Source organism: Trachurus trachurus, assembly GCF_905171665.1.
Source record: "Trachurus trachurus genome assembly, chromosome: 12".
Taxonomy (NCBI): Eukaryota; Metazoa; Chordata; class Actinopteri; order Carangiformes; family Carangidae; genus Trachurus; species Trachurus trachurus.
The window spans coordinates 24,736,827-24,762,380 of NC_139908.1; the positions used below are offsets into that span (position 1 = coordinate 24,736,827).

Here is a 25,554-nt window from a genome sequence, read left to right on the forward strand (position 1 = left end):
CTCTCTCCAGGGACTGTGGCAGTTCGTCAGGCACTTGTGAGGATGACCCCTCCATTATGTACGCCTGGGCTCGCAACGCTCCTCCCACTAAACTACCTAAAGGTTTGTCTGTCCGTCCTGTTTCCACCCTGGGGAGATGTGGGTCTCCTCACTAACACAATGGAAGGAAATGGGATTGATGTAGTTGTAGTCTGTGTCCATGTTACTCTCTATGATCTACAGACTTGGTTGTTTTCATAAGGTCTGTTTCTTTACTAGCTGGTTGTTAATTGACATACATACGTATATACACAAAGTAAAGTAATTACAGTACAAAGAAAGTACAATATCACATCTGTTCTTTCTTCCTTGGTTGGTTTTATCTGTCTCTCTCTCTCATCAGATGTTGGTTTTAAAGTGGGAAGAAATTCAGGAATAACCAACTTCGTGCTGCAGATCCATTATGGCGACGTCAGTGCTTTCAGAGGTGAGTACTCCTAACCAAATTCAGTACAAGTTTGTAGAAATAAGAGTTGCAACCCTCCAGCAAACATGAAACCAGCAGACAGGATGGAACATGTAACTGGTTTTCTTCTGTCTGTTTAGTCAGCAGCTCCATAATGAGGAACAACAGATAAACCTTATAAATACTGTCTATTAAACTGTAGTTCAGTGCATCTCTCTATAGTTTAGCTTCCACACAATGACCCACCACCTGTGGTGTCAAAGGTCATGAGGAGTCTGCAGCTGCTCTGGGGCCGTATTCACAAAGAATCTTAAGGCTAAAAGTAGCTCCTAAGGGCCGAATTTAGGAGCAACTCCTAAAAAAAGTGGGCGTGTCAGTCTTAAATTTAGGACTCCTAGTTTTTTAAAATAAGAGTAATTCACAAAGTATTTTATGCCTAAAAGTAGCTCCTAAGTCTGGGAGAGCTTAAAAGTCCTCGTGAGGACTCCTAACTCAGTAAGACCTATTCACAAAGAATCGCAAATGGCTGCAGCCAGGCAAATGTATGGAGGACTGCGAATTGCTGCAGAGGGGGGTGCTGGAGCACCTGCCCCTTTGCCCTTTGATGCCCAACGTGCCTTTTTGTCGGTGTTTTTTTTTTTTTTTGGGGGGGGGTCATCTACAACATTTTCGCTATAAAACGGGAGTAGTGACGGTGACGGACTGTCCAATATAGGCGTCACAACGGTCGGACCGAGGTAACTGCGACTGCTGCGATGCAGTCATGCTGATGTGAGCCAAAAATATTTTTAAAAAGTTGTTGGGTGCGCTAGACACACACATCTGTTAGTAGTAATAGCTCATGTGATAAGGCTGCTCCCCCAGTAAACTAAACTTGTTGTCAGTCTGGGTTCAAATCCTGCTATAGGCCACACATGTGGGTAATGCATTCTCTTTTCTCATCATTATTATGATCACCATATAGGGCTGTCAACGAATGTGAAAATTAATATTAAAATGTGGGAAGAAAAAAACCAGCGGCTGCTTTGCGAGTGGACGCACTGACCCTCATTGCATTTATACAGCGTCACACTGCAGAAAGTGAGACGCGACAAAAACTGTAGCAGAAAGATGCAGATGGCAGAGAGAAAGACAGAAAGTTCAGAGGCCAACTCGGCAGCAGAGAGAGTGGTTTGGACTCGAAGCAATCTAAAAAGCCCCGTCGGACCTGACGGCAAATAAATAAATAAAAAGTGGAGCGGAGCGGCGGCGAGGAGGAGGAGGAGGAGAAGGAGGAGGGAGGGGAGGGGGGGCGCCGCCGGCACTCAACAACCAATCACCGTGTTGAGCGCCTCGAATTCGTGCACGAGAATTGACGTAATCCATAGCAACGGGGCGTCACCAGGGGCGTGACTCTTAGTTTGCTTTTAGTGATTTATCCTTAGTAAGAGTAGGTCTCAGCGGCTTTGTGAATAGCTTTTAAGAAAAAACTCCTACGTAAAAACTTTTAGTGCGAGTTAGGAGCACTCCTAGCGGTAAGATAAAATGCTTTGTGAATACGGCCCCTGGACTTTAATTATGTTTCTACTGAATTCACATCAGCATTTCACTCGTTAAATTCTAATCTACTGACCCGATGCGCTCAGAGTCAGACAGGCTGCTCACAAAATCAATAGACAACATAATCTTTGTAATCTTTGGATTTCCCTGTCTTTACGCCTCAATTTAATTCCGATATCATGGTTCAGTTTTTTTTCCATCAAGTGATTATTCTTTCAGTTTTCGATTTCAAGTAGAGCTGCATGACATGCAAAATGATTCATACTGTGACTATTTTCAGCAAATAGGATATGTCACAATTTCAGTTGCAATAATAATTTTTGCATTTCATTTTCACAGAAAAGAATTATCATGATTTCATCTCTGTAGCATGGCATCTCATGTAATTTGCATATTGCACTTGGCCATACCACTATCATATCATATCATATATTAATTGCAGCCCAATTCTGATCGACTGATATCAGCTATTGGTCGATCAGAGACGTGGTGTTCACCTACATCATGTAAAAATCAGTTTCTATCATATCATCTACTTTTTATTCATGCACTTTATGTAAATGACACATTAAGTAATGATGGTATATGTTGTCGTTTTGCTCTGCAGACCATCACAGAGACTGCTCAGGACTTTCTTTAAGAATGACAACCAAGCCGTAAGTGTCCAGTCTGATAAACACTGAAACAAAACATTGAAGTAATGAGGGAATTGTGAAAGTTTGTGTTTGTTGGATGTGAGTAAAGAGTAGCACAGTGTGTTCAGTCCGTTCTTCCTCAACACCAGTAGGAGTATAAATATAGACATGAAGGAACAGGAAGGAAAAGTCAGAGTCTCCTGTCCACTAACTGTGACTCTGTGTTCCCTGGAAAAAGGCAGCCGTTCGTGGCTGGTATTTACCTGCTCATGTCTATGGACACAGTCATCCTTCCAGGAAAAAGAGGTATGTTCACTGCATGGTTCCTACATTTAGATTTATATATCTCTGTTAAAGGAGTGTAGATATTATTTAAAAAGGGGAAAAAAAGGATTAGGAAGAGGATTAGGGCTACTGTGGGGGAAAAAAAGTGAGTTCTGACTTTAAACTCAGAATCAGAGTCAGAATTCTTAGATTCAAGTCAGAATTCTGAATTTAAAGTCAGAATTCTAAGATTAAAGTCAGAATTCTGAGGGGAAAAAAGTCTAAATTTTGAGTTTTTCCCACAGTGGCCCTAATCCTCTTCTGTATCTTTCAGACATCATGAATAACTGAATAAAATGGCAGCATGCATATTCCACACATACTTTGCATTTAAATAGAATTGATTGTGGCGACTGAGCAGCAGCCCCACATCAGTCTCTCTGCCTCCACCGTCCCTCTTCGCCGCTGTCAAAAGAAGGCGAATGCAAATGATGTGTTACTATAGGAGCAGATAAAAGACAGGAGGGACAGAATGAGCCTGTACAGAGATAACATCCCCTTGTTTGTTTTAATTTAGTTACCAACGCAGACATCGCCTGCGATTACTCTTCGTATCCAATCTACCCCTTTGGTTTCAGGACCCACACACACCGCCTTGGTGAGTCAAAACCACAGAACTCAGTTTGTTTGAGAGGGATGTGTATTGGTATCAGTGGTAACCTGAATGTGTGTTGGTGTTGCAGGTAAAGTGGTCAGTGGCTACAGGATCCGAGATGGGAAGTGGACCCTGATTGGACGACAGTCCCCTCAGCTACCACAGGTACATCATCATGCAGACCAAATAAACATTACATATTTATGACAGGAACCAGGAGTGTGTTCATTCATACAGTAGTTACAGGTGACCCAGCTTTAATCCACTTCTGGTTTTTATTCTTTTATTTGTAGAATTAATGAATTATTAATTAATGTGAATCAACCAGGAATGTACTGATCACACCAGTGTGTCTGTGTTCATAACTGAGCAGTGACTGTTTTTCTCTCCAGGCTTTCTATCCTACCAGCAAAGGGGTGGATGTGAAGTACGGTGACACCATCGCTGCCAGATGTGTGTTCACTGGGGAGGGCAAAACCTCCAAAACTTACATAGGGTGAGTTGTGACACCTGATTTAACTAATGCATGACCTCAATTCAAGGTTTCTGTTGGGTCCACACATCTTGTTCTCTGTGTTTGCATTGAAATATGACTGCAGAGTTTCATCTTGTGAAACCTTCACATCTCAAAACATACCTGTTAAGACTGGCTTACCCCTCATAATATATATCAGATTTTATTGTTATTTATTTTATTTTTTTATTGTTTCTGTATTGTCTTCTCTTGTCATTTTGTATTTGAATTGTTTTATTGTAAGGTGACCTATATGAAATAAAATTCATTATTATATTATTAATATTTTGTGTGACACTTTTCTCCAGTCATAGTTCCTTTCTAACTGGACTGGTGAAGTAATACGTGATATATCAATGTCCTCTTCTGTCTTGTCTGCAGTGGTGCCTCGGATGATGAAATGTGCAACTTCTACATAATGTACTACATGGACAGCAGACACGCCGTCCCCTACATGAGCTGTGTTGATACAGGCCCCAAGGAGCTGTTTCAACACATCCCAGCAGAGGCCAACGTTCCCATCACTGTCAGCCCGGATCACATGAACATGATGCACATGGGACACTCAGCAGGTACGAAGGCATCACATCTGACCCAGAGTTACTCAGTGCAGCATGCAGGCCACGAATTAAGATACCCACCCTCCTCCATCCCTCCCTCCTCCTTCCCACAGATCAGCAAGATAAAAAGCCATTGGTTGATGCAAACACGGCAGACCAGGTTCTGGATCAGGGTGAGTTCAAAGACAATAACCTGCACCTCTGGGTTGTTACAACAAAACAAAGTGTTCACCCCCACGTCACTACACAAAAAACCATTCTCATCTCATTATCACATTCACCAGTAACTCAGTGACTGTCGTGTCCAGACTGTGTCGTCACCGTCAGTCCACACTCAGCACCTGCTTTACTGAAGCTGGCTGTGACACGCGTCCTGTAGGTGTCAGATATTGGCAGCTCGGTTTGAATGTAATTTGTAAGAGTGTGTTCAGTGTGTATCTCACTCTTAATGCGAGGGTGGATCACACAAACAACAGCAGGAGACGTGTTGAAAGAGGATGATTCCACAGGATTTACTAAGGTTATGTTATTTCAGCTACTAAACATAGCACAGGTAGGATTTACAGGAGACAGGAATAGGGTTGTAGTAGCAGAGATAAATGAACATCAAATGAAAACATGCTTATAACTAAAACCTGAGTATTAGATGCAAAGCTGGAGGGAGAGATCCTCAGACTTAGAGGTGGTGACTCTCGTCCTAGCAGCCTCATACTCTGTTCGACCCCAGTAGACGCTGATCTTCACGTCGTATGATGACACCAACCACAGTGTGCCTCCAGATCCAAACAGGATTCATGATGAGGGCATCCCTGTTTGACATCTACACCAGCTGTTGGGAATATGAACACAACCCTTATTGCAGCTGTATTATATGAGGACCTGGTGGCTCTTAGGTCCTCAAAACCCCATACTCCTGCTGTGCCCCCACAAGACTCAATGGGACACAGTCGTAACTCTCGTGACCCCTCTAGTAACCTTGTAAGATTTTCAGTGTGTCCACACCTCAATGAAAGGCTGAGCAGAGTGATGCTTCAATGATGGAGGTACATTTTCAAAAGTAGCTCAAAATTAGTTTTATGTCATTATTAGTTGTTGACTATAGTTTAATCGTGGTAAAATGAACTGAAATAATTTAATCAGAAGACTTCGTGAAAGGGTCTGAAGACTGTCTGTCTACTGACTGTCTGTTTTGTGTGTTCTACAGTAATTTTAGCAATTATATGTTGAGATATAGTGACAGAAAGTTGAGCCACAGCCAAAGTGATGATTTAGTAAATAAGCTGACTGTGTTCCTGAGCAGTGATGAGGCTCTGGAGCTTTCAGAAGATACTGTATTGGATACATGTTTGAAATGACTCAAATGCTGAAAGAAAAGTTGAGATAGCCTAGTGGTACCTACACCCATTTAATAAGGTAATTTTAATTATATTATACTTTAATTAGACTGCTTCATCTGACACTGTGCTGTCCCTGCAGGCTGCACTGTGATCAGTCTCTACTGTTGTGTGTGAATACGGTGTTTTTAAGGTGAATAAGGTCAAATATTCTCATTTGATCACCATTCACTGAATGAGTTAAGACATAATTACAGCTTTGGAGGCTGAACACTGATGACTGAGCTTCGGCTGATTTATAGATAACGACTGGTGTTATGTGTGAGTTGACAGGTCAACACCTGGTGATGGTTGTGTATCAGGTGGTGGAGGAGACAGACGTGGTGATCTGACACCTGTAGTCAGGGTGAACAGACTGGAAACAGCGCAGGGTGGGAATGATTTGCAGCGTGTGCTGAAGCTCATACAGCTGGTCAGTGCTGTCTTGCTGGGTGATGCCGCACTGCAGCAAATGTTTTTTCCTGGTTCAACAATTTTTGCAGAGTCCAGACCGGCTCCACTTAAATTAATGAAGGCGTGTCCTGTCCATCTAAACACAGCCTTCAGATGAAAGCTGGCCAGTAGAGGCTTTTGGACTTGTTCTTCTTTGAGGTGAGGAATGAATCACTGCCTCAGCATCAGGACAGAGTGGTCGGAACGGAGGGATCCGTGAATGGGCTCCAATACAGAGAGGTCTTAGGGACAAAAACCTTACACCAGTGACCCAGCACCTTGGACTGGACCAGTGGTTCACCTTACACAGCAGAGTCTTCATGACTGGCCTCTGACTATCCCTGTATGATCCAGACAAAGTCCAAACCCAAAGCCCACAGGCCATCTGTGGAGGAGGACGGTTCAGACAGTCGAAGTCTGAGCTGAAGTGAGTCCTAGAAAGAACTGAAGACCTTTGTTAACATGAAATGTCAGTGATATGATTTTTAAGGAATTGATGCACAAAAAATGTTGTTATTTTCTTTTTATAATAGAATGGCTAATTGACTATCCTGACCAACAGAGACAGTGTGTAATACCTGAATATGCATACAGGAGGTCAAGGGCTGGGCTCTAACAGTCAACTGAACCAAAACCTTCTGTGATTGGTCAGTTTATTTAGCCTTGTGGACGTGCTCTTGGACAAACTGTAGCTGAGCTGATCTAAATCTGAGCTCTTTGTGATTTACCTCCAGATCAATAGCTCTTGTCTGTTAGTCTGCTGACTCCAGTTTATCATCTTCTCACTCTCTCTCTCTCTCTCTGCTGCGTTAAGCTCCGCCCAGCTCTTCACATGCATCCTCATTGTGTTCGCTGCCTCAGCTCATGCAGGAATCGAGTGTTTTCTTGCTTATGAGGCAACACTGTGAGCTAACGGCTGTCCTCTTCAGAGCCAGCTCTTCATGGCCTCGGCCTCTTGCTCCGTCATGATTCTCTCTTATCCACACCGCCGTCCCGATGAACTGTTTCTCTCTCAGTCTTCCTCACTACACCAGTGCATTTTCCCTGTGAAGACAGACTTTATCTCTCCAGCCTACTACAACATCCTTGTCCTCTCTTTCCTCTCTTTCCTGTCCTTTTGTCTGTCTGTGTAGGTGACTTCTTTTCTCTCATGTACAAGCTGCTAGGCCATAGTACGGACATAGCTCACATTCATAAGTACAGCCCCAGCAAGATGCAGAGAGCCCAGGCTGAGCTGGTGGCTCAGATTGATAACTTAATGCAACAGACAGGCCTGGGCTCTCCCAGTGCCACACTAGCCTTCCAGACCAGGGAGGACCCTGTTTTGGTGAGGGACAGAGTCCACAAATTCCATCAGCTTGAGGCCACAGCCAAGTCCCCAGGAAGCAAGCTGCTAGCTACAGGACAAGGTGGGTCCTGCTGTGTGTGGGGTTTTTTTGTCATTGGTGCTGAACACATTTTTTTTTTCTATGCGTGGTCCAGTTTGTGTCTTAAATAGTGCACGTATTTTTGGACACCCCCTCAATTTCTCCGTGCATGTTCAATTTTTTTTTTTTTTTTTTTTAAATAAAAACCAATGAATAGAAGATGCATTGATTTGTTTGTGCACCTTATTGTTTCATGAGGACTCTCCTCCCTGGCTGAAGCATCCAGTGTGTTCTCATTTCTGTCGCCTCATCTTTTTCATCACTGCCACTCATCAACATGTCACTCAAGCTGGCCTCCACCTCACCTGGTGCTTTTATAAGCGCCATACAGGATAAAGGTAGATGTCCATGTGTGTATTGTGATTATTAATCAGGTCCAGGTTCTATAATAATAAGGTGAAAGTATCAAATCCTCAGTCCGTAGAGAAATGAACACAGCCTGTATTCAGAAAATGAGTCTTCAAACCAGCTGTCGTGTCTCCTGTGACTTTGTGATGTCACAACAAAAGCAGTCACCAAGTCCCACTCACCTCGGTCCACTATCCAACTTAACAGGATTTCGTTTCTGTGACTGTTTTATCTGATATCTGCCATGTTTTTATTGGCTCACACAGTCAGCCAATCAGAAGAGGCTTAGAGCCTCCTCTGATTGGCTGACTGATATCTGACACGATAATTTCCTGCAAAGGCTTAATAGGTTCTATTCTATTCTATCTCGTACATCTCCCTCATGGAAACAGCTGAAAGACTCATCAGTGTTGAAGGTTGTCATTAGATTTTGTAGTATGTGCTCTCTCTACAGACGCATGTAATACAGTGACACTGACTGATGACCTGAAGTCCATCTCTGATCTTATCTTTATTTTATGGTCCAGACATGGCCCTCATGAAATCAAAATACATCTCAGCTGAGCTGGACCACAGACTACATAAGCATTTATTTTTTATGAGGTTAGACTTAGAGAGTCTAACCTCTGGTTTAAGGCAGCTGAATAGCAACAGAGAGAGTAATGGCTCAAAAACACTGCAGGTTAACCAGCAATCATCATGGTGTTTTCTGACAACATGGCTGTTGCCTTGAAGATCAGATGTGACGTTGTCTGAAAAAATCAACATTATTACAGGTTAATGAGATGATTAGATTAGATCAGATCATCAACAGTAACAGTAGAGCAGTCAGGCAGACCACAAGCTCCCAGTACATGTACTGTAGCTCTGAGAGAATGAAAGTCCATTCAAACCATGGATGCACAGTTCAAACTGTAAGCGCGCACACACACACACTGAGTGAACACGACTTCACTGAATAAATCTGCTCAGTCAGATGAGTCACCGTCAGGATTGTTTACATCATAACCTGCAGTGACGGCAACTCTTCTGATAACACACTTGGTATTAACTTAACTTTTTAACAAATAGGAAATGTGTTGCCATGGATACAGAGAGTTAAACTATGGCTTCGTCTTGAGCTCAGGATTTCTTCAGAGCAGCTTCTCCGCCTTCTTTGGTTTCTGATCAGCTTTTGGACATTTAGGTTCAGTGGTTCTCTCATGTCTGTGTTTTCACAGGTTTGATTCAGTTATCACTCCTCTTAGTCATCTGGTTTGGTTGAGTGTTACCGGTTACATCAGGCATGAGCAGCTCTCAGTCTGCTGGAGACTCCTGATGTAGGGTGAAGAGTGAAGAGTTTTCTTTTATTCTTTATTCCAACAAAGGACAGAGACCGGGAGAGGCTCCAGCTTGTTGACTGGGAGGATTTATTTGTCCTCACCAGTCGTCCATGTGCTGCAGCAAAGCAATGTTCACGCTGTGCCTCTGTGTTTGGGCTCTGTCTGGTTTAATGTTGGAGGTGAGGATGAGTCTGTGGTGACAGAGGCAGCTGTTGGTAAATGTCATGAGTTTATCATGACAGGAGTCAGTGATATGTCTTAGATTATAAAGGCCACAGAAGCACACACACACACACAAATATGATTGGATGTCGCTCTAAATATTCAGTCTGCTGCACCTTTTAGCTTTGTGCTGAGGTGGAAGAACGTGTCTTAGGGGTGAGTTGTTTTCAAGTACGAAAACAACGGAGCAGAGTCCAAGTCGATCGTTCACTGTGTGTAAGACGCATCCATTAAAAAAGGAACATGTCACATTTTCACTGTAATGCACCGTGTTGCATTGACTGACATGTGTATGCATGTTTACTCACTTCAGCTTGTGTGTGTTTTGTCAGTGTGTCATAGCAACAACACAAGACACATCTTAACAGCCTTATAGTCAATGTAACAGATGTGTGTATGTGTGCGTGTGCGTGTACGTTTCTGTGTTGCAGACAACCATCTGGAGCAGGTCTCAGGGTGGCCACAGAGCTCTCTGCAGCTGGGTCAGGTATCAGGACTCGCCCTGGACTCAGATTCTAACCTGGTCATTTTCCACAGAGGAGACCACCACTGGGGCAGCAAGTGAGTGTCACTAACTGTGTGTGGCCCCGGGGCCTCTGTCAGTCCCTCACACTGTACTAAGTATTTGTCATTTATTATGATGAAAAGACCCCAGGAAGAATAGCTGCTGCGTGGCAAAAGCTAATGGGGATCTAAATAAACTAAACTAAACTGAACAGTGTGAATGTATATTACCCTAAATGATATTGTTAAAGGGATAGTTCAACATTTTGGCAAATCGGCCCATTGCCATAATCCCTATAGTCATAGCAGTAGGTTTGTTACCATTAATTGTCGGTGCAAGCTATTTTTAGAACGGCGGAGCAGAGCTGCTAGCTGCTCAGAGCTACGCTACGGAGGCTAATCGGATTTCTTGGTTTCCTTCATCAAACTCATCAAATATACAATCCAACAACTCCAAAACGCTCTGGTGGACAAGTTGTGACCTGCACATTCACCACGCTATGAGATAATAACGGAACATTACGAGACAGAGTTGTTTTCGAGGCAAATGCAGAGACAGCTTGCCGAAAAACTGCCCCCAACCGGAACGCGCATCAGCAGTTTTGCATGAATTTACCTTGAAAACAACTCTGTCTGGTAACGTTCCGTTATTATCTCATAGCGTGGTGAATGTGCAGGTCACAACTTGTACACGAGAGCGTTTTGGAGTTGTTGGATTGTGTATTTGATGAGTTTGATGAGAGAAACCAAGAAATCCCATTAGCCTCCATAGCGTAGCTCTGAGCAGCTCGCGGCTCTGCTCCGCCGTTCAAAAAATAGCTTGCACTGACAAATAAAGGTAATGTACCTACTCCTAAAACTATAGGGATTATGGCAATAGGCCAATTTGCCATAATGTTGAACTGTCCCTTTAAGTTGCTTATTGTCAAGGTCTGATGATCTTAGTAAGATCTTGTTGTTACAAGATCTTACTGTTGTATTGCTATTTGCTAATAGACCTAAACAGCACGTAGGTTTTGATGAGTAACTCTTTGGATTTCCACTAGAAAGAAATGGGTGATTTCTACACCAAGTTGTCAACAAGGAGCTTTATAGCTTTATTACTGATATTAATTATCACATCATTAGGTGCATCAGGCGCTAGAGTCTCATTCAGTCAAATGGTTTTGCTCCATGGTGAGTTTTAAAAACTATATCTCTGAGAGTAAACGTCTTATGTGTGTTAACTAAGCTGTGTTTTCTTGGTGAAATAGACATATTATGGGGCTAGAACAGCAACAGTAAAAAAAACTTGACATTGAAAATCAAATTGGCAGTGAAAGCAACATCTAAAGTGAAAAAGGAAATATTCATGATTCAAATCTCCCCATGCACTAAGACACGCAGACAAGAAGAGCAGCAGAAATATCCACAATATGTTAGTGTTCTTTTCTTAGATGTGGTGCTGTGCACAAGGAGAAAGCTGTCTGAGTGGGTTACTATGGTTACAGTGCAGCTTTTGTCTCTCACTCTGAAACTTTCTCATGTTTCAACAACAGGTTTTTATGTCGGTATGCTTTTACAAAATCACATTTAATTGGGCGGATTTAAGTAACATCCTCCTGTTTGTTGTTCAGCTCCTTTAACATCCAGTACCGGTACCAGCAGAGGTCTCTGGGCCCCATCCAGCAGTCCACCATCCTGGTTGTGGATCCAGCTAAAGGCAACATCCTGAAGGCCTCAGGCAGAAACATGTGAGTGACAGTGAGATTGTGAAAGAGGGTTTTCTTTGTTCTATCCCAGATGGGCAGTGGATAGACACCATGTAATACCTCATGTCTGTGATGTTTCAGGTTTTATTTGCCTCATGGAATAACAACAGACAAGGAGAATAATTACTGGGTCACTGATGTGGCTCTTCATCAGGTAAGAGACTCTATCCACACATTTATAATCTTTCTGTTTATCATGGAAACTTAAATGAGTTATGAAGACATAATTACACTGTACCATGTATGGTCCTGTGTGTGTATACAATATCAGTTACATCCTGTAACTCTGCCTTTAACCGTGTCTTAAAGGGATAGTTCACCCAAAATTCAAATTTCACTCATTATCTATTCACCCTCATGTCGACTAAGAGCTGGGAAAAGTTTCAGAGTCCTCCGTGCCTTCTCTGAGTTACGGGGGGGTCCACGCAGCAGTATTTGTCCATATAATGGTTGTCAATGGATACCAACTTTCTTCGTCCAAAAAGACACACCAAAAAACATCCAAATACCTCCATACTGCTCATCTGTAATGTACCTCTTGTATTGAAGCCCCAACATGAGAAATTGTTCCGCCGGTCAGTGCAAATCTCACGTGATTTGCACTGACACAGGAAGAGCAGTGAACTGAGACACTGGGAGCTTCCGCTACAAACAAGCTTAAAATAGAGACTTATTTCACTTTTTTCGGAACAATTTCTCATGTCGGGGCTTCAATTCAAGACGGACATTACAGACGAGCAGCATGGAGGTATTTGGATGTTTTTTGGTGTGTCTTTTTGGACGAAGAAAGTTGGTATCCATTCACAACCATTATATGGACAAATACTGCTGCACAGACCCCCACGCTGTAACTCAGAGAAGCCACGGAGGACTCTGAAACTTCTCCCAGCCCTTAGTCCACATGAGGGTGAGTAGATAATGAGTGAAATTTTAATTTTGGGTGAACTATCCCTTTAATTTCTCACATTGAAAGTCAACGGTGTCTAACATCAGCTGTCATCTATTAAAATATATCTTCAGTTCAACAGTGTTGCGTTAATGATGAGGTAACAACAGGATCAGTCAGGTTTAATACAACAGGACCAGTGAAGAGCCCCTCCCCCCTCTGTGCTCTCCCCAGGTGGTAAAGGTGAGCAGTGATGGCAGAGACAGGACCATGCTGGCTCTGGGAGAAGCCTTCACACCAGGAAGTGACAGTAAACACTTCTGTCAGCCCACCGACGTGGCCGTGGACCCAGAGACCGGAGACATCTTTGTGTCTGACGGATACTGCAACGCCAGGATCCTCAGGTTCACCGCTGAGGGCCAGTACCTGACTGAGTGGGGAGCAGGTAGGAACCGGAGCCGTCACACACACCTCTTTGTTTTAGTACATTTGTAGGGAACAATCAACACCACTGGACACACTTTCAGCTCTCTGGTCTCACGTGTCTGGCTGTAGGCTCGTCAGACAGGAGGAGACGGATCCCGTTCCAGGTCCCCCACAGCCTGGTGTTCCTCCCCGACAGGCGGGAGGTGTGTGTGGCCGACAGGGAGAACGGACGTATTCAGTGCTTCATCGCTGAGACGGGAGAGTTCGTCAAAGAAATAAAGAAGGAGGAGTTTGGAGGGGAGGTGTTTGCCATCACCTACAGCCCCGCGGGAGGTGAGTGAGACTGAACAGGAAGTAAAAATCTAAAAATGCAGCTGAATTACTGTTAGGGAAAAGTAGGATCCGTACGAGGGGATGAAAGTCAGGATATATTAGCTAGAACTGCTCCTTTAAAGGGGTAGTTACGAGACGGAGTTGTTTTCGAGGCAAATGCAGAGACTGCTTGCTGAAGAACTGCCGCTGAAATCGCTGAAAATAACTCCATCTCGTAACGTTCTGTTATTATCTCATAGCATGGTGAATGTGCAGGTCACAACTTTTTCCACCAGAGCGTTTTGCAGTTGGTGGATTGTGTATTTGATGAGTTTGATGAGGGAAACCAAGAAATCCCATTAGCCTCCGTAGCGTAGCTCTGAGCAGCTCATGGCTCTGCTCCGCCGTTCTAAAAATAGCTTGCACCGACAATTAAAGGTAACGAACCTATTGCTATGACTATAGCGATTATGGCAATGGGCCAGTTTGCCAAAATGTTGAACTATCCCATTAACATTTGTGAATGTGTGTGTTTGTTTGTGTGTGTGTTTGTGTCTGTGTGTAGATGGCTTGATCTTTGCAGTAAATGGAGAATCTCAATATCACTCGGTTCCACTCAAAGGGTTTGTCATAAATTACTCAACGAAGGACATTTTGGATACGTTCAGCCCAAATAGCAAGGTAAACACACACACACCCTCTCTGTCATTCACTCAGTCCTCCTGTGTATTCTGTAGTGTAGGCTGTGTATGATGTGTTTAAACCTAGTTATTAGTTCTCAACATCCTTCATGTACATGTGACAAACATTCAGACTGACCTCCTGTCTCTGGTAGAGTTTGCTGATGCAAACAGAGGTCAGAGTGAACCTGCATGACTCCAGTCAGCAGAGCTCTGTGTGGCTCCTGACCTCTACATGACCTGGACTCTGACCACTGTCATTACTCCGCTCTCTAACATGTATTTTTCTTCAGCTGCAGGAATTTAAAATGCCTCATGACATCGTGGAAACCAGGGATGGCAGCGTGTTTGTTGGAGATGCAGGCAGTAAAACAGTCTTCAAGTTCACCACTGAGAGTAAGACCACTTCAAATAACTGTTGACTGTTGACTGTTTAACTGTTCCCCATCTTTTCTAGTATGTGCATATGAAGTAAAACTCTGCTCCACTGTTTTCTCTGAGAACATTGATAAGAATAAACCAAATGTTTAACTGTTTTCCCACTTTTAATTCAACCCTTTTTAAAGAGTTTGACTAAACTGAGTCTCACACTGCACTTAAAGAAATTTGATTTAATGTTGTTTTTTTTTATTCTTGATTTTCCAGAGTTTCATCGTTCTGTAAAGAAAGCTGGAATCGAGGTTCAAGAACTTGAAGGTGAGTGTTACAGTCTGACTGTGTTCATTATGTTGGTAGGAATGCTTCCTGTTGCTGATGGCAACGAAGGAACACAATGCACTTATGGCCTGATGTGATGGAGATGAAGAACCCTAATGAAACATTTCCCTCTGTGCAGAAATGGAGACGATCATCCAAACGAAGCTGAGGCCCGAGCACAACATGTCGAAGACAGCCGCCGTCCAAGAGAAGCAAACTGTGGCTCTGCAGCCTCAACCACAGCAAAAGGGAAAGGAGGATGAGGAGAAGAAGAAGCAGGAGGAGGAGGAGGAGGAGGAGGAGGAGAAGAAGAAGGAAGAGGAGGAGGAGGAGGAGGAGAAGAAGAAGGAAGAGGAGGAGGAGGAGGAGAAAAAGAAGAAAAGTGCAGTGAAGCCCAGCAGAGGGGAGGGAGTACTTCCAGCCATCATCACCACACTGCTGCTCATCCCTCTGGTGCTGGTCATCTCCATAGGAGTCTTCATCTGCTGGAGGAGGAACAGTACGTATGACAGTCTGACCCTGTTCTGAGGAGAGACCAGAAATAACCAGAAAACATTACTCACATGGTCAGATGAGCATTCACACAGTTATTAATCACTGGACTGGTTCCTCCTACTCACACTGGACAGATTTATTCTGAGAGGTGGAAACAAAATCCACTGCTGGTCTGTGCAGAGAGACATTTTTAACTTCAGGAAGATTTGACAATAAACAATAGATTTATCCGATGAAACCTTGTATCAGCTTTGGAAAGTGGTTTTAGACTGATCGGAGGATTCTGCCCTGAAGCACTGAAATAGTTTCAGGAAGGGCTCTTGTGTGTACTTGCTGGTTGTAATTCAGTTTTAGAAAGCGGTATGCAGACTACAGAACCACAGAACAATGGAACAGGAGGTTTCTGACTTGAAGAAAAATGTCTAAAGCTTTTCTAGTTCTGTGATCGATGAAGCTGGTGGTTTTTGTTCAGAGAAGGAAAAAAATGGCTGACAAAGAAAAGGAAAGAGAGAGAGAACAGAGGAGAGACACAACACCAAGAGCAATGACATGAGGGAAACAGAGAGACGGAGAAAGTAGAGAAATGTCAGTCCACGTCTTCCTTACATCGTCTTCCCCACTTGATAAAATGAAGTGAAGATGTGAATGTAAAACATGTCGACCTCTAGTTTCTACTTTTAGCTTCTAGCTAAAAATAAACCACCCAGCTTTTTTTAGCTTCTAGCTTTTAGCCCTGAAAGCCATGAATACAAAATGAACGCAGAAACATGTTTACATGCTCTCTTGTCCTTTCTATACTCTCTGCTCCATGTTCAGCTAAATATTCTGAACATTGTTGTATATTTTCAGACCGATGTGAGGTGAAGACCGAGCCCAGCTCTGTGGGAGGCATCTTGGGAAAAATACGAGGTAAATTATTCCTGATGTTTAAATCAATTTGTAACATATGATTCAGTGTTGTAGCTCAAACAAGGAATAACTGGTCCCAGTTCAGTTTTTTTTTTCCCACAACCCCACTCTTCAAAGACTCAGTAGGTCACTTTTATCAAAACACCCAAAGTCACAAATAAACAAATACACCATTATTAATAAGCAGAAATAATATTATTCAGATCATTTGGAGTTCTACTACTTTTTCTGTTTGTTTCTCTCTCTCTCTCTCTCTCTCTGTCTCTCTCACTCATCCATCCTTTCCTCTCTCTTTCTCTCTCATTCTCTTTAGTTTATACTGAGAAATGAATCGCGCACACACACACACACCCACACACAATATAAACGTTTTAAGAGCCTTACACTTGAAAAATTGTCATTGTATGCATCCTTGAGTCCGTGTTAAGAAGTAAATGTTTCTCTGTGGACACTGTCCCGTCCCTGACCTGCTGCCTCCTCCTCTGCTCAGGTAAAGCGGTGGGCACTCTGAACCTGGGGAACTTCTTTGCATCCCATAAGGGTTACACTCGCCAGGGCTTCGACCAGCTGAGCACCGAAGGCAGCGACCAGGAGAGGAACGGCGAGGACAGCAGTGACTCTGAGAACGAGGAGTACTCCGCTCTGCCCCCTCCTCAGACCTCCTCCTAGACTCCCCGGGCCCGGCCACCTTCTGCTTACATTGCCAAGATGTATGTTATTCATCAAAGTGTGTAACTGTTGTGTTAGCTGCCAATTCTATTGTTTATATATTTAAATATATACTGTATATAAAATAATTTGGCATTAAGTTAGACAGTTTATTTCATCTTAATTTAATTCAGCCGCGGGTCTTTGATACAGCCCCGGTGACACCGTTCACACGAAAGACTGTCGGAGATTTGTTTCCCCAAATCAAACAGCATTAGTGAAATGATTATTATTGTGATCAGCACAATCCACAGGGACAAAGATTCAGCCTTAAAACAAGAGGAACCTGCTGATGGGCTCAGATCAGCTCAGTTTCCCCTCGTTTCAGGGACTTGTCCGTGAAATTCCTGGAACGAGGTTTTTTTTTTTCGGAAACGGCTGAAAACAGGTCCGAGCTCATTACCGGACTTTTATTTGAACTCGTAAAAAAATGTACCAAACTTCACTGAATGACTTTTGTAGAAGGAGAATTTCTACTGAAATGACTGAAATGTGGTCAAGTGTTTCATGGTCAGTTCACACCTTCATCCATCCATCCATCCATCCATCCATCCATCCATCCGTTCACATATGCACACCGACAGGGACCTGTTAGAAAAACACTGTGGGCTCTGTTTTTCCACGCCGTAGCTGTGACCAGCGCACCGACCGCCTCCGCCAGCCGTTTGCCACACACAGAGACTTCTGGGTATTTTTCCGGACAGTCTGTAGGAGAGGAGAGGAGAGGAGAGGAGAGAGTCTTTTCATTGATGATATTGATATTGATTCAGTGAGTCTATTGTGACAGTATTTGATCTCAGAGCCGTGTCAATAAACCCCCGCAGCCTCTGACTGTGCCAAACCAGAGCATTGTGCCATCACACCAGGCCATTCACTGTGTTTACCTTGATCACAGGCTGCTACACAACAAACCTCTCTCCCCTACCTATACATCCGACTGGTTCGATGACTGGTGCTGGTTCTGGTCTGTTCTGCCCCTGTGTGTTGTCTGTGCGCCGGTCACACCGCCTCCTCCGTTAAAACAGAGCCCAGAGGGAAAACAGGGAACTGCTGTTGTCACTGGTTTAGTGGTCCATTGTTTATTAGTTTTGACATAAACTGTGTTTTATTGCCATTTAGACATGTGAATCAGACTCAGTTGAGCAGCATCGGTTCGATATTGAACAGTGATTTTAGAAACAGGCACTGATGAGCTACACAGCAGAGTGTAGTCAACCTGGAGAAGTGCGTCCCTCCCTGCATGAATCTCTTCCACGTAGTGCAGCTGCTCGCCGCGTTACTGAAGCTGAACTGATCATGTTTTACATCAGTGACATTTCATTGTAAATTTTGTGCCTTTTCATGTGTGTATTCTGCCTTTCTTCAGCACCTGCCATTACTACATGTATCACGGGATGAAAACAGCTGCTGCTAGTAGAGCTTCTACTACACCGATCTCTCTTCCATTCAAGATATTAATAGATATGTATCTATATTTATGTCTGTGCGTCTGTGGTTGGTTCTGTCTCTGTGAGGACCGGCTGGAGTCGTAGACCTGATTCAGCGAGGAAACCGTCTCCAGCTCTGAATCAGGTTTAGGTCAGGGGGAGGGGAAATGAAGTGCACTATTAATGAGTGTCCTCACAGAGACAGACGTACAAGTGTGCGTGTGTGTATGTGTGTATGCAGTGCCAACAATCAAACATTGACAGCCAGGTCTCAGCACTGACACTGTTGGTAATGAAGCTACAACAGAGGAAACGGCGTGAACTGAGAAATCAACATAACTTAAAAGTAGCAGTGTGTCTGTTGTAGCTGCTGCTGAACACACCGTGCTTCACACTCCTGCTCTCCATCTCCAAGATATGCTGCAAAGATACCGAACCCGGCCCGCTGCTGCCAGGACTTTAGCCTCTAGTCTGCCCATGGGGCGCCTGCTCCGCCCCAGTGAGCTAAACGACGCCCCGCTGCACCGATACTTAACACTAATGGAGCTTGGCAGTGGCTGGCTCCGCCCCTAACCTCCTGCTAATCCAAGAGGAGGTGCACAGAGGTGTTTATTTCTGCTGTAAAGTTGAGCATTTTAACATGGGAGTCTATGGGACTGTCTCACTGTTGGAGACTCACTCTAGTGGTCATTAGAGGAGCTGCAGGTTTTAGAACTTCAGTTTTGGGATTGATTGTCCAGTCGATGCTTGGTGGGTATATTACAGATCTGCACCTATCAATTATTAGATTAATCTGGCAGCTGATATCTTTGATTATCTATATCCACATCTATTCCTCAGAGCCCAACAGCTGGAGTGGTCCTTTAGTTGCCTGTTTACATATTTAAATTGATCAGCAGAATCCTTTAATGTTTGGTGTTGAGAACATTTCAGTGGGATCATTTATTAACGCTGCAGTGACTGTATCATGCAGGACAGTATGGATGTAGGACTGGACTCAGTATTGTCAATATTCAGTTTGGTCTCATAAGTTTCTATCAGTTTAGCATTTCTCAGTTCACGCTCACTTCCTCTGTGCACTGTTTCAGATTTAACTTTGAATGATAAATTGATCACTTGATTGATCGTGATTGTATAAATGACTCATTGATGACTAGAATGAATGGGAAACTGAGAATGTGATAGGAAATATCAAAGTGAGTTATTCAGTGAAATCTGGTTTTCAACAGTCATGAGACGCCCGAATATCAATGCTACCGCTAATATCCATCCACAGAAGCTAATCCCCAGCACACGCCTCATAAACCGTCACACAGAGAAACACAGATGTGTCGTTTGTCCATTCGCAACATTCAGTTCCAGTCTGTATTCTCAGGTTTCATTTCACCCGCTCACCTCTTCATTTCCAGCTCTTTTCATCCGTCAGTTTGCCATAAAGTTTGAATGAATGATTTCCTTAACAGCATGCCAGAGAAATGCATTCCTGATGTTGCAGTCACTCGTGGGCTATCTGATATTTATTGTAACACACTGGTTTTGCTGCAAGAGTACTATTTTCAGTAACTATGTTATTTGTGTAATAAAGTGTCTGCAAAGCATCATGGTGCTCCAGTGGTCATTGTGTCAGACGAGAGGGTGGATGACTTAGACAGATGAGCATACAGGTTAGCATAATTAGCAGAGCTTGGCTCCACGTTTAGAATAGTTTATTTACAGTATTGATCGGCAACTAGAAGCAGCAGCAACACCTGAACAAGCTGCCACACACATAATGGACAACCCGACTGACAACTCTATGCAAAAGTCTAAGTTAAAGCAGAAGTAAGCGATCCGGTGGTTTTGGCTAACTTCCTGTCAGCCGATGGAGTTAGCAGTCCCCGCCCTCGTCCCTACGTCACCACATTCACGCGCATCCCTTGGCTGCACACACAGAGAGGACCGCCCCTTTATGCCGTTCTCTCTCCTCATTGGATAAAGGTTGTAGGATACAAGGAAAGTTTTCTCCTCGGCTTACAGCAGAGCAGAGTGACTGACAGACCCGTGTTTAAGACCAAACACTCTATGTAAGTGATTGCTGTCGGAAGATAGAACTATTTAAGACTTATATTAACACAAATATTCCGCTTACTTCTGCTTTAAAGTTATGAATCTGTAACTTTTTCCACATTATATCAGCTCAGACATCCTGAGGCTGAGGTTTTAATCCCCAGGTCTGGTTGTTATAGAAAGGAGGACTACTCTGTGAGGAATTCACCTTCTGGTCAAAATCTGCTGAACATCTGCTTCGTAAGTTCAAATCAATAAATCACATTTTTAAAAAGTTCAGCAATGCTCACAGCTCTCCCCTCACGTCTCTGTCCTCCAAACAGCGTAAAACAATGACTCGATTAAATGTGAAATTGGTTAATTTGTTGTGTTTTCCAAGTTTCTGGTACAGGGTCTGTTTGATTTCCTGACCCACTGACAGAAGGAATCCAAGAGAAGTTTATGGTAAATCTGAAAATGTAAGCACAAAATATTTACTGAGAATAAATAGTGACAGAGAAATAGAGCCATGTCCCTTCAGGTCATGATAAATGTATTTATGATATTTGGGAAGATTAGAGGAAGATCTTTGGTGTCACAAATTTTCCCATAATGAAAACACTGCAGTGATCGATCCGTCCATGGAGCTGAACAGACCTTTGCTCTAACTTTGTTGTGATATATGTGATGTGCTGCAGTGATTCAGTAGAAGGTAAGTGGTCTGATCTGATCCTCTCCCTTGTGTCCTTGGGCAAAACACTGGACCCAAAACTGCAGCCAACACTCAGGCCAGAACCTCATAATTGTGTATGTGTGTGTGTTTGTTTGAGGCAAAGTATGCGACAGGCTGGTGTTGAAGGAGTTCAGCCTGTGGGGAAAAAAACAATGACGGTGCACTTCTACAGTACACCTCCATCATTCTCACCTCCTCCATCACCACCTTGATGATTGGGAATTGATAAAAGTTTGCTATCATGTGCAGTTTTATTAGATTTTACTTCTGCTTTTGATCTTATAGACCATAAATTGTTGATTGATAAATTGAAATGTTACGGTTTTGGTTCAATGGCTGTCTCTTGGTTCGAGAGTTATGTATCTGACAGAACTCAATGTGTATATTTAAATGGTACGCTATCGAACAGCAAAGGTTTAAGCTGTGGTGTGCCGCAAGGCAGTTGTTTGGGACCACTTCTATTTTCTATTTTTACAAATGATCTCCCTCTTGTGACTCAAAAATCCAGTTTGGTACTGTATGCTGATGACACCACATTATATCATTCTGCATCTACAATAGGAGAACTCCAGTCTGTCCTCTCAAAGGACATAGATGCTGTTTCTGAGTGGGTTATAAGTAATAGACTGGTTTTAAATATCTTAAAAACAAAAAGTATTGTCTTTGGTTCACGTCATAGTCTAGCAAAAAATCCTACACTTAACTTACAGATTTCAGGACAATCAATCAAACAAGATGATAAAGTAAGACTTTTGGGCGTTACCCTTAGTAATACACTTTCGTGGTCTGAACATATCAATCAAATTGTCACTAAGATGGGTAGAAGCATCGCTGCTGTTAGGAAATGTGCTACGTATTTAACTCCTGCAATTCGCAGACAGGTAGTACAAACATTGGTGTTGTGTCATCTGGATTATTGTTCAGTTATTTGGGCTTCTGCACCCAAGTCTGAGCTTACAAAATTACAAACAGCTCAAAATAGGGCAGCTAGACTTACTCTTGATTGTTCTTATAGATCGAGTGTGGACCGTATGCATTCTTGTCTTGGATGGCTGAAGGTTATTCATAGGTTATCCAGCAGTTTATTGTTATTTATTCGAAACATTATTCATAATAAGTATCCTACAGATCTTTTTAATCAGATTGGTTATAATGCTGATGTTCACCACTACAGTACCAGAGCTTCAACTCAAGGTCTACTTGCATTACCACGACCAAGAACTAATTCAATGAAAAGCACTGTTGTATATAGAGGCATTTCGTTATGGAATACTCTTCATTTAGATATTAGGACCATTCCCAGTAAAAAAGCATTTAAGAAACATGTAAAGTCACTTTTTAGACTTAAGAGTTAATCTTTCATGTTATCATTTTGAGAACTTTCTCTTTCTTTCTTTTTATTGTAACTGGATCTGTGTATGTTTTGTAACTTGATCTGTGTATTGTTATTTTATTTTATTATTTTGAGAACTATCTTTTTCTTTTCCTTTATCCTTTCTTTTATTGTAACTGGATCTGTGAATGTTTTGTAACTGGATCTGTGTATTATTATTTTATTTTGTACTTTTGAAAAGGACCCCAGGAAGACTAGCCTGGCGTTTGTTCGTCGGCTAATGGGGATCCTCAATAAACAATAAACAATAAACCTGCTACACCGCTGCCAAGGAGACTGCAGACCAAGACCAGACTGCAGCGTCTCATTGTTTCTTTGCAGAAGGTGATTGGCTACTACCTGCCTCTCCTCCAGGGCCCGTGCACCTCCAGCACCCCGAGGTGAGCAGGAGAGACAGTGGTTGACACAAAACACCAAAAGGCACCATGGCAAATTCTGACGTATGTGAAAACCTACTTGGCCATAAACCTGGTTCTGATCCTGATCCATCTACTTTAGATGTGTAGAAGTGCAGTCACTGAATGTCAACCTGCAGGAGCCAGCTGAAGCGGCTGCTGGAGGTGGTTTTATCTGACTCGTCCTCATTCACCAGTGAATTAACAAGGGACGAGCCTCACGCTGACATCACCGGTGGCTCATGGGATTAGGTGTAATAAGCTGCTTTAAGTTTAGAATAGAAACAATAAGAAGTGGAGCAGACAATGTGGACGGTGTGGAGGAGCGGCAGCTGATCTCAAACACATACACAGACACAAGCAGAGCTACAGAAGCACACAGACGGACGGACTGCAGGTCTCTCTCAGATGTGACACTTCCAGGACTTCACGCTAAAGGTAAGTGAGCTTTTTATCTGAGTCTCTGAAGGTAAAACTCTTATTCACCAGCTCCTGTGACCTGAGAGATCCCAGATTTTTAGCATATGACTTGAAAACAATAATGTCTTCATTGCTGTAGAGGTGTCTCTTCAGCCTCTGTGTTAGTTTTGTATTAAGATGGAAATCTGTGATGTGAACATGCGGAAATCACCTGTTTTCTCATGTGTTTCTTATTATAAAACATTCATATATGTTGCAATTAGTCGACATTGAGGTGTTTCCCAGGTTCATCTATTTATAGTCAGAGTTAATTCATACTGAATCAATCCTTTACTTCTGACTAGCAGCTTAATCAGGGATGGCCTCAGGCTGTTGGCAGCAGCATGTGCAGGTACAGGTGCTTGATGCATGTGTTCACCTTTAAACACCTGTGATATTCCATTAGATCAGTGCTGTGGACATGACTCAGCACTCATTACTATGATCATTATTATTAATAATAATAATAGTAGCGGTGCGCGAGTTGATGCTGCTATACACGCATCTGGGATGTTTTAACTTACAAGTCAAGTAAGATATCCCAGAATGCACAGAGAAAAGGTGGCTGCAAGGTGTTTCCCATTGTTTAATGGAAATCAGGTCAAGTGAGATTCAGTGAGGTCATGGTGTAAAAATTGTGTGTTTAAACCTCTCTGTTTTCATGTCTCCTGCAGTTAATGTGAGTGTGTGACGGATTTAAGAATGAGCAAGAGGGGGAGGAGGAGGAACAGCAACAGGAGGAAGAGCTCCTGCAGCAGCAAACGTGAGTCGCAGCTTTGGGTGGAGGGGGGGGGGGGGGGGGGGTGCATGTGGAGGGAGGGATGGCTGCAGCAAGGTTAATCCTGCGCTTAGCTGAGTCACATTTTTCCTCACACCTGCACGCGGTTTGCCAGGACCTGGACCTGGACCTGTCTGCTTCAGACCAGCAGAGGGACAGAGATAGTCCTGGATTTGTATGACTGTATAACAAGGCTGGTCCCTGCGACACATAGAGCCAGGACCAGGAGCTCCTATGTTCCCCGTTTTACCCAAAAAGGGTCCTATGTTCCCCCGTTGCAATATATACTGGGGAACATAGGACCCTTTTTTTTTTTTTTAATGTCTATGTTCCCCACTGTTGTCGGTCGATGGACTCTCTCTACTTATCTGGACTCTCTCTGTCTATCTAGCCTGTCTAGCCTCTACCTGGTCTTTTTACTAAACTTAAAGCAGAAGTAAGCGATCCGGTCGTTTTGGCTAACTTCCTGTCAGCCGATGGAGTTAGCAGTCCCCGCCCTCGTCCCTACGTCACCACAGTCACGCGCATCCCTTGGCTGCACACACAGAGAGGACTGCCCCTTTATGCCGTTCTCTCTCCTCATTGGATAAAGGTTGTAGGATACAAGGAAAGTTTTCTCCTCGGCTTACAGCAGAGCAGAGTGACTGACAGACCCGTGTTTCAGACCAAACACTCTATGTAAGTGATTTCTGTCGGAAGATATAACTATTTAAGACTTATATTAACACAAACATTCCGCTTACTTCTGCTTTAACCAACTCCTTTCTTCATTGCCTAAACCCAACCAATAGGACAATTCCACTTCTCGCTCAAAGTCACAAATTTTCAACTTCTCATTCAAAAATAGGCAAAAATCTGCAAAGTCACAACTCCACTTCCAGGTATGGGAACCAAAATTGCATGTTCCCCGGCCGGGTCCTTTTCGGGAAAAGTGGGGAACATAGGACCCACGAAATATAGGGATGACCCCGCCAGGACCAACCTGTCTACATCATACAGGCCCTGACTTTTACCCAGTCTGCGCTCACATGAATTACTCCAGCAACTTGGTGCATCACCACCAACACCTCCTCAGTCTCCGGTCCTCCAGCAGCACTTAGCAGGTTTTAACCTTTTTGTGCTCAGCTGAGAGAAGCAGCTCTGTTCTGGCCAATTAAGGTTCAGACCTCAGACATCACAGAGTCGTGTTGTGCAGTATGTTGCCTTGTAGGTGTGGGTAA

At 43.3% G+C, this 25,554-nt stretch overlaps 1 protein-coding gene across 2 annotated transcripts in view; it reads left to right on the plus strand.

Moving 5' to 3' along the window:
- pam (peptidylglycine alpha-amidating monooxygenase) overlaps window positions 1-17,545 on the plus strand; it is a 27,475-nt gene extending 9,930 nt beyond the window's left edge. For both annotated transcript variants that reach the window (XM_083984161.1, XM_083984162.1), the window contains exons 7-26: window positions 11-102; window positions 383-466; window positions 2,592-2,640; window positions 2,858-2,925; window positions 3,461-3,541; window positions 3,627-3,703; window positions 3,931-4,034; window positions 4,434-4,624; window positions 4,726-4,785; window positions 10,189-10,318; window positions 11,878-11,994; window positions 12,094-12,166; window positions 13,133-13,343; window positions 13,454-13,657; window positions 14,202-14,317; window positions 14,610-14,712; window positions 14,962-15,012; window positions 15,152-15,511; window positions 16,357-16,416; window positions 16,907-17,545. In XM_083984161.1, the coding sequence (XP_083840287.1) occupies window positions 11-102; window positions 383-466; window positions 2,592-2,640; window positions 2,858-2,925; window positions 3,461-3,541; window positions 3,627-3,703; window positions 3,931-4,034; window positions 4,434-4,624; window positions 4,726-4,785; window positions 10,189-10,318; window positions 11,878-11,994; window positions 12,094-12,166; window positions 13,133-13,343; window positions 13,454-13,657; window positions 14,202-14,317; window positions 14,610-14,712; window positions 14,962-15,012; window positions 15,152-15,511; window positions 16,357-16,416; window positions 16,907-17,085 (2,410 nt within the window). In that variant the 3' untranslated portion in view covers window positions 17,086-17,545. The remainder of the gene's footprint in view (window positions 1-10; window positions 103-382; window positions 467-2,591; window positions 2,641-2,857; window positions 2,926-3,460; window positions 3,542-3,626; window positions 3,704-3,930; window positions 4,035-4,433; window positions 4,625-4,725; window positions 4,786-10,188; window positions 10,319-11,877; window positions 11,995-12,093; window positions 12,167-13,132; window positions 13,344-13,453; window positions 13,658-14,201; window positions 14,318-14,609; window positions 14,713-14,961; window positions 15,013-15,151; window positions 15,512-16,356; window positions 16,417-16,906) is intronic.
- The last annotated feature ends 8,009 nt before the right edge of the window (window positions 17,546-25,554 follow it).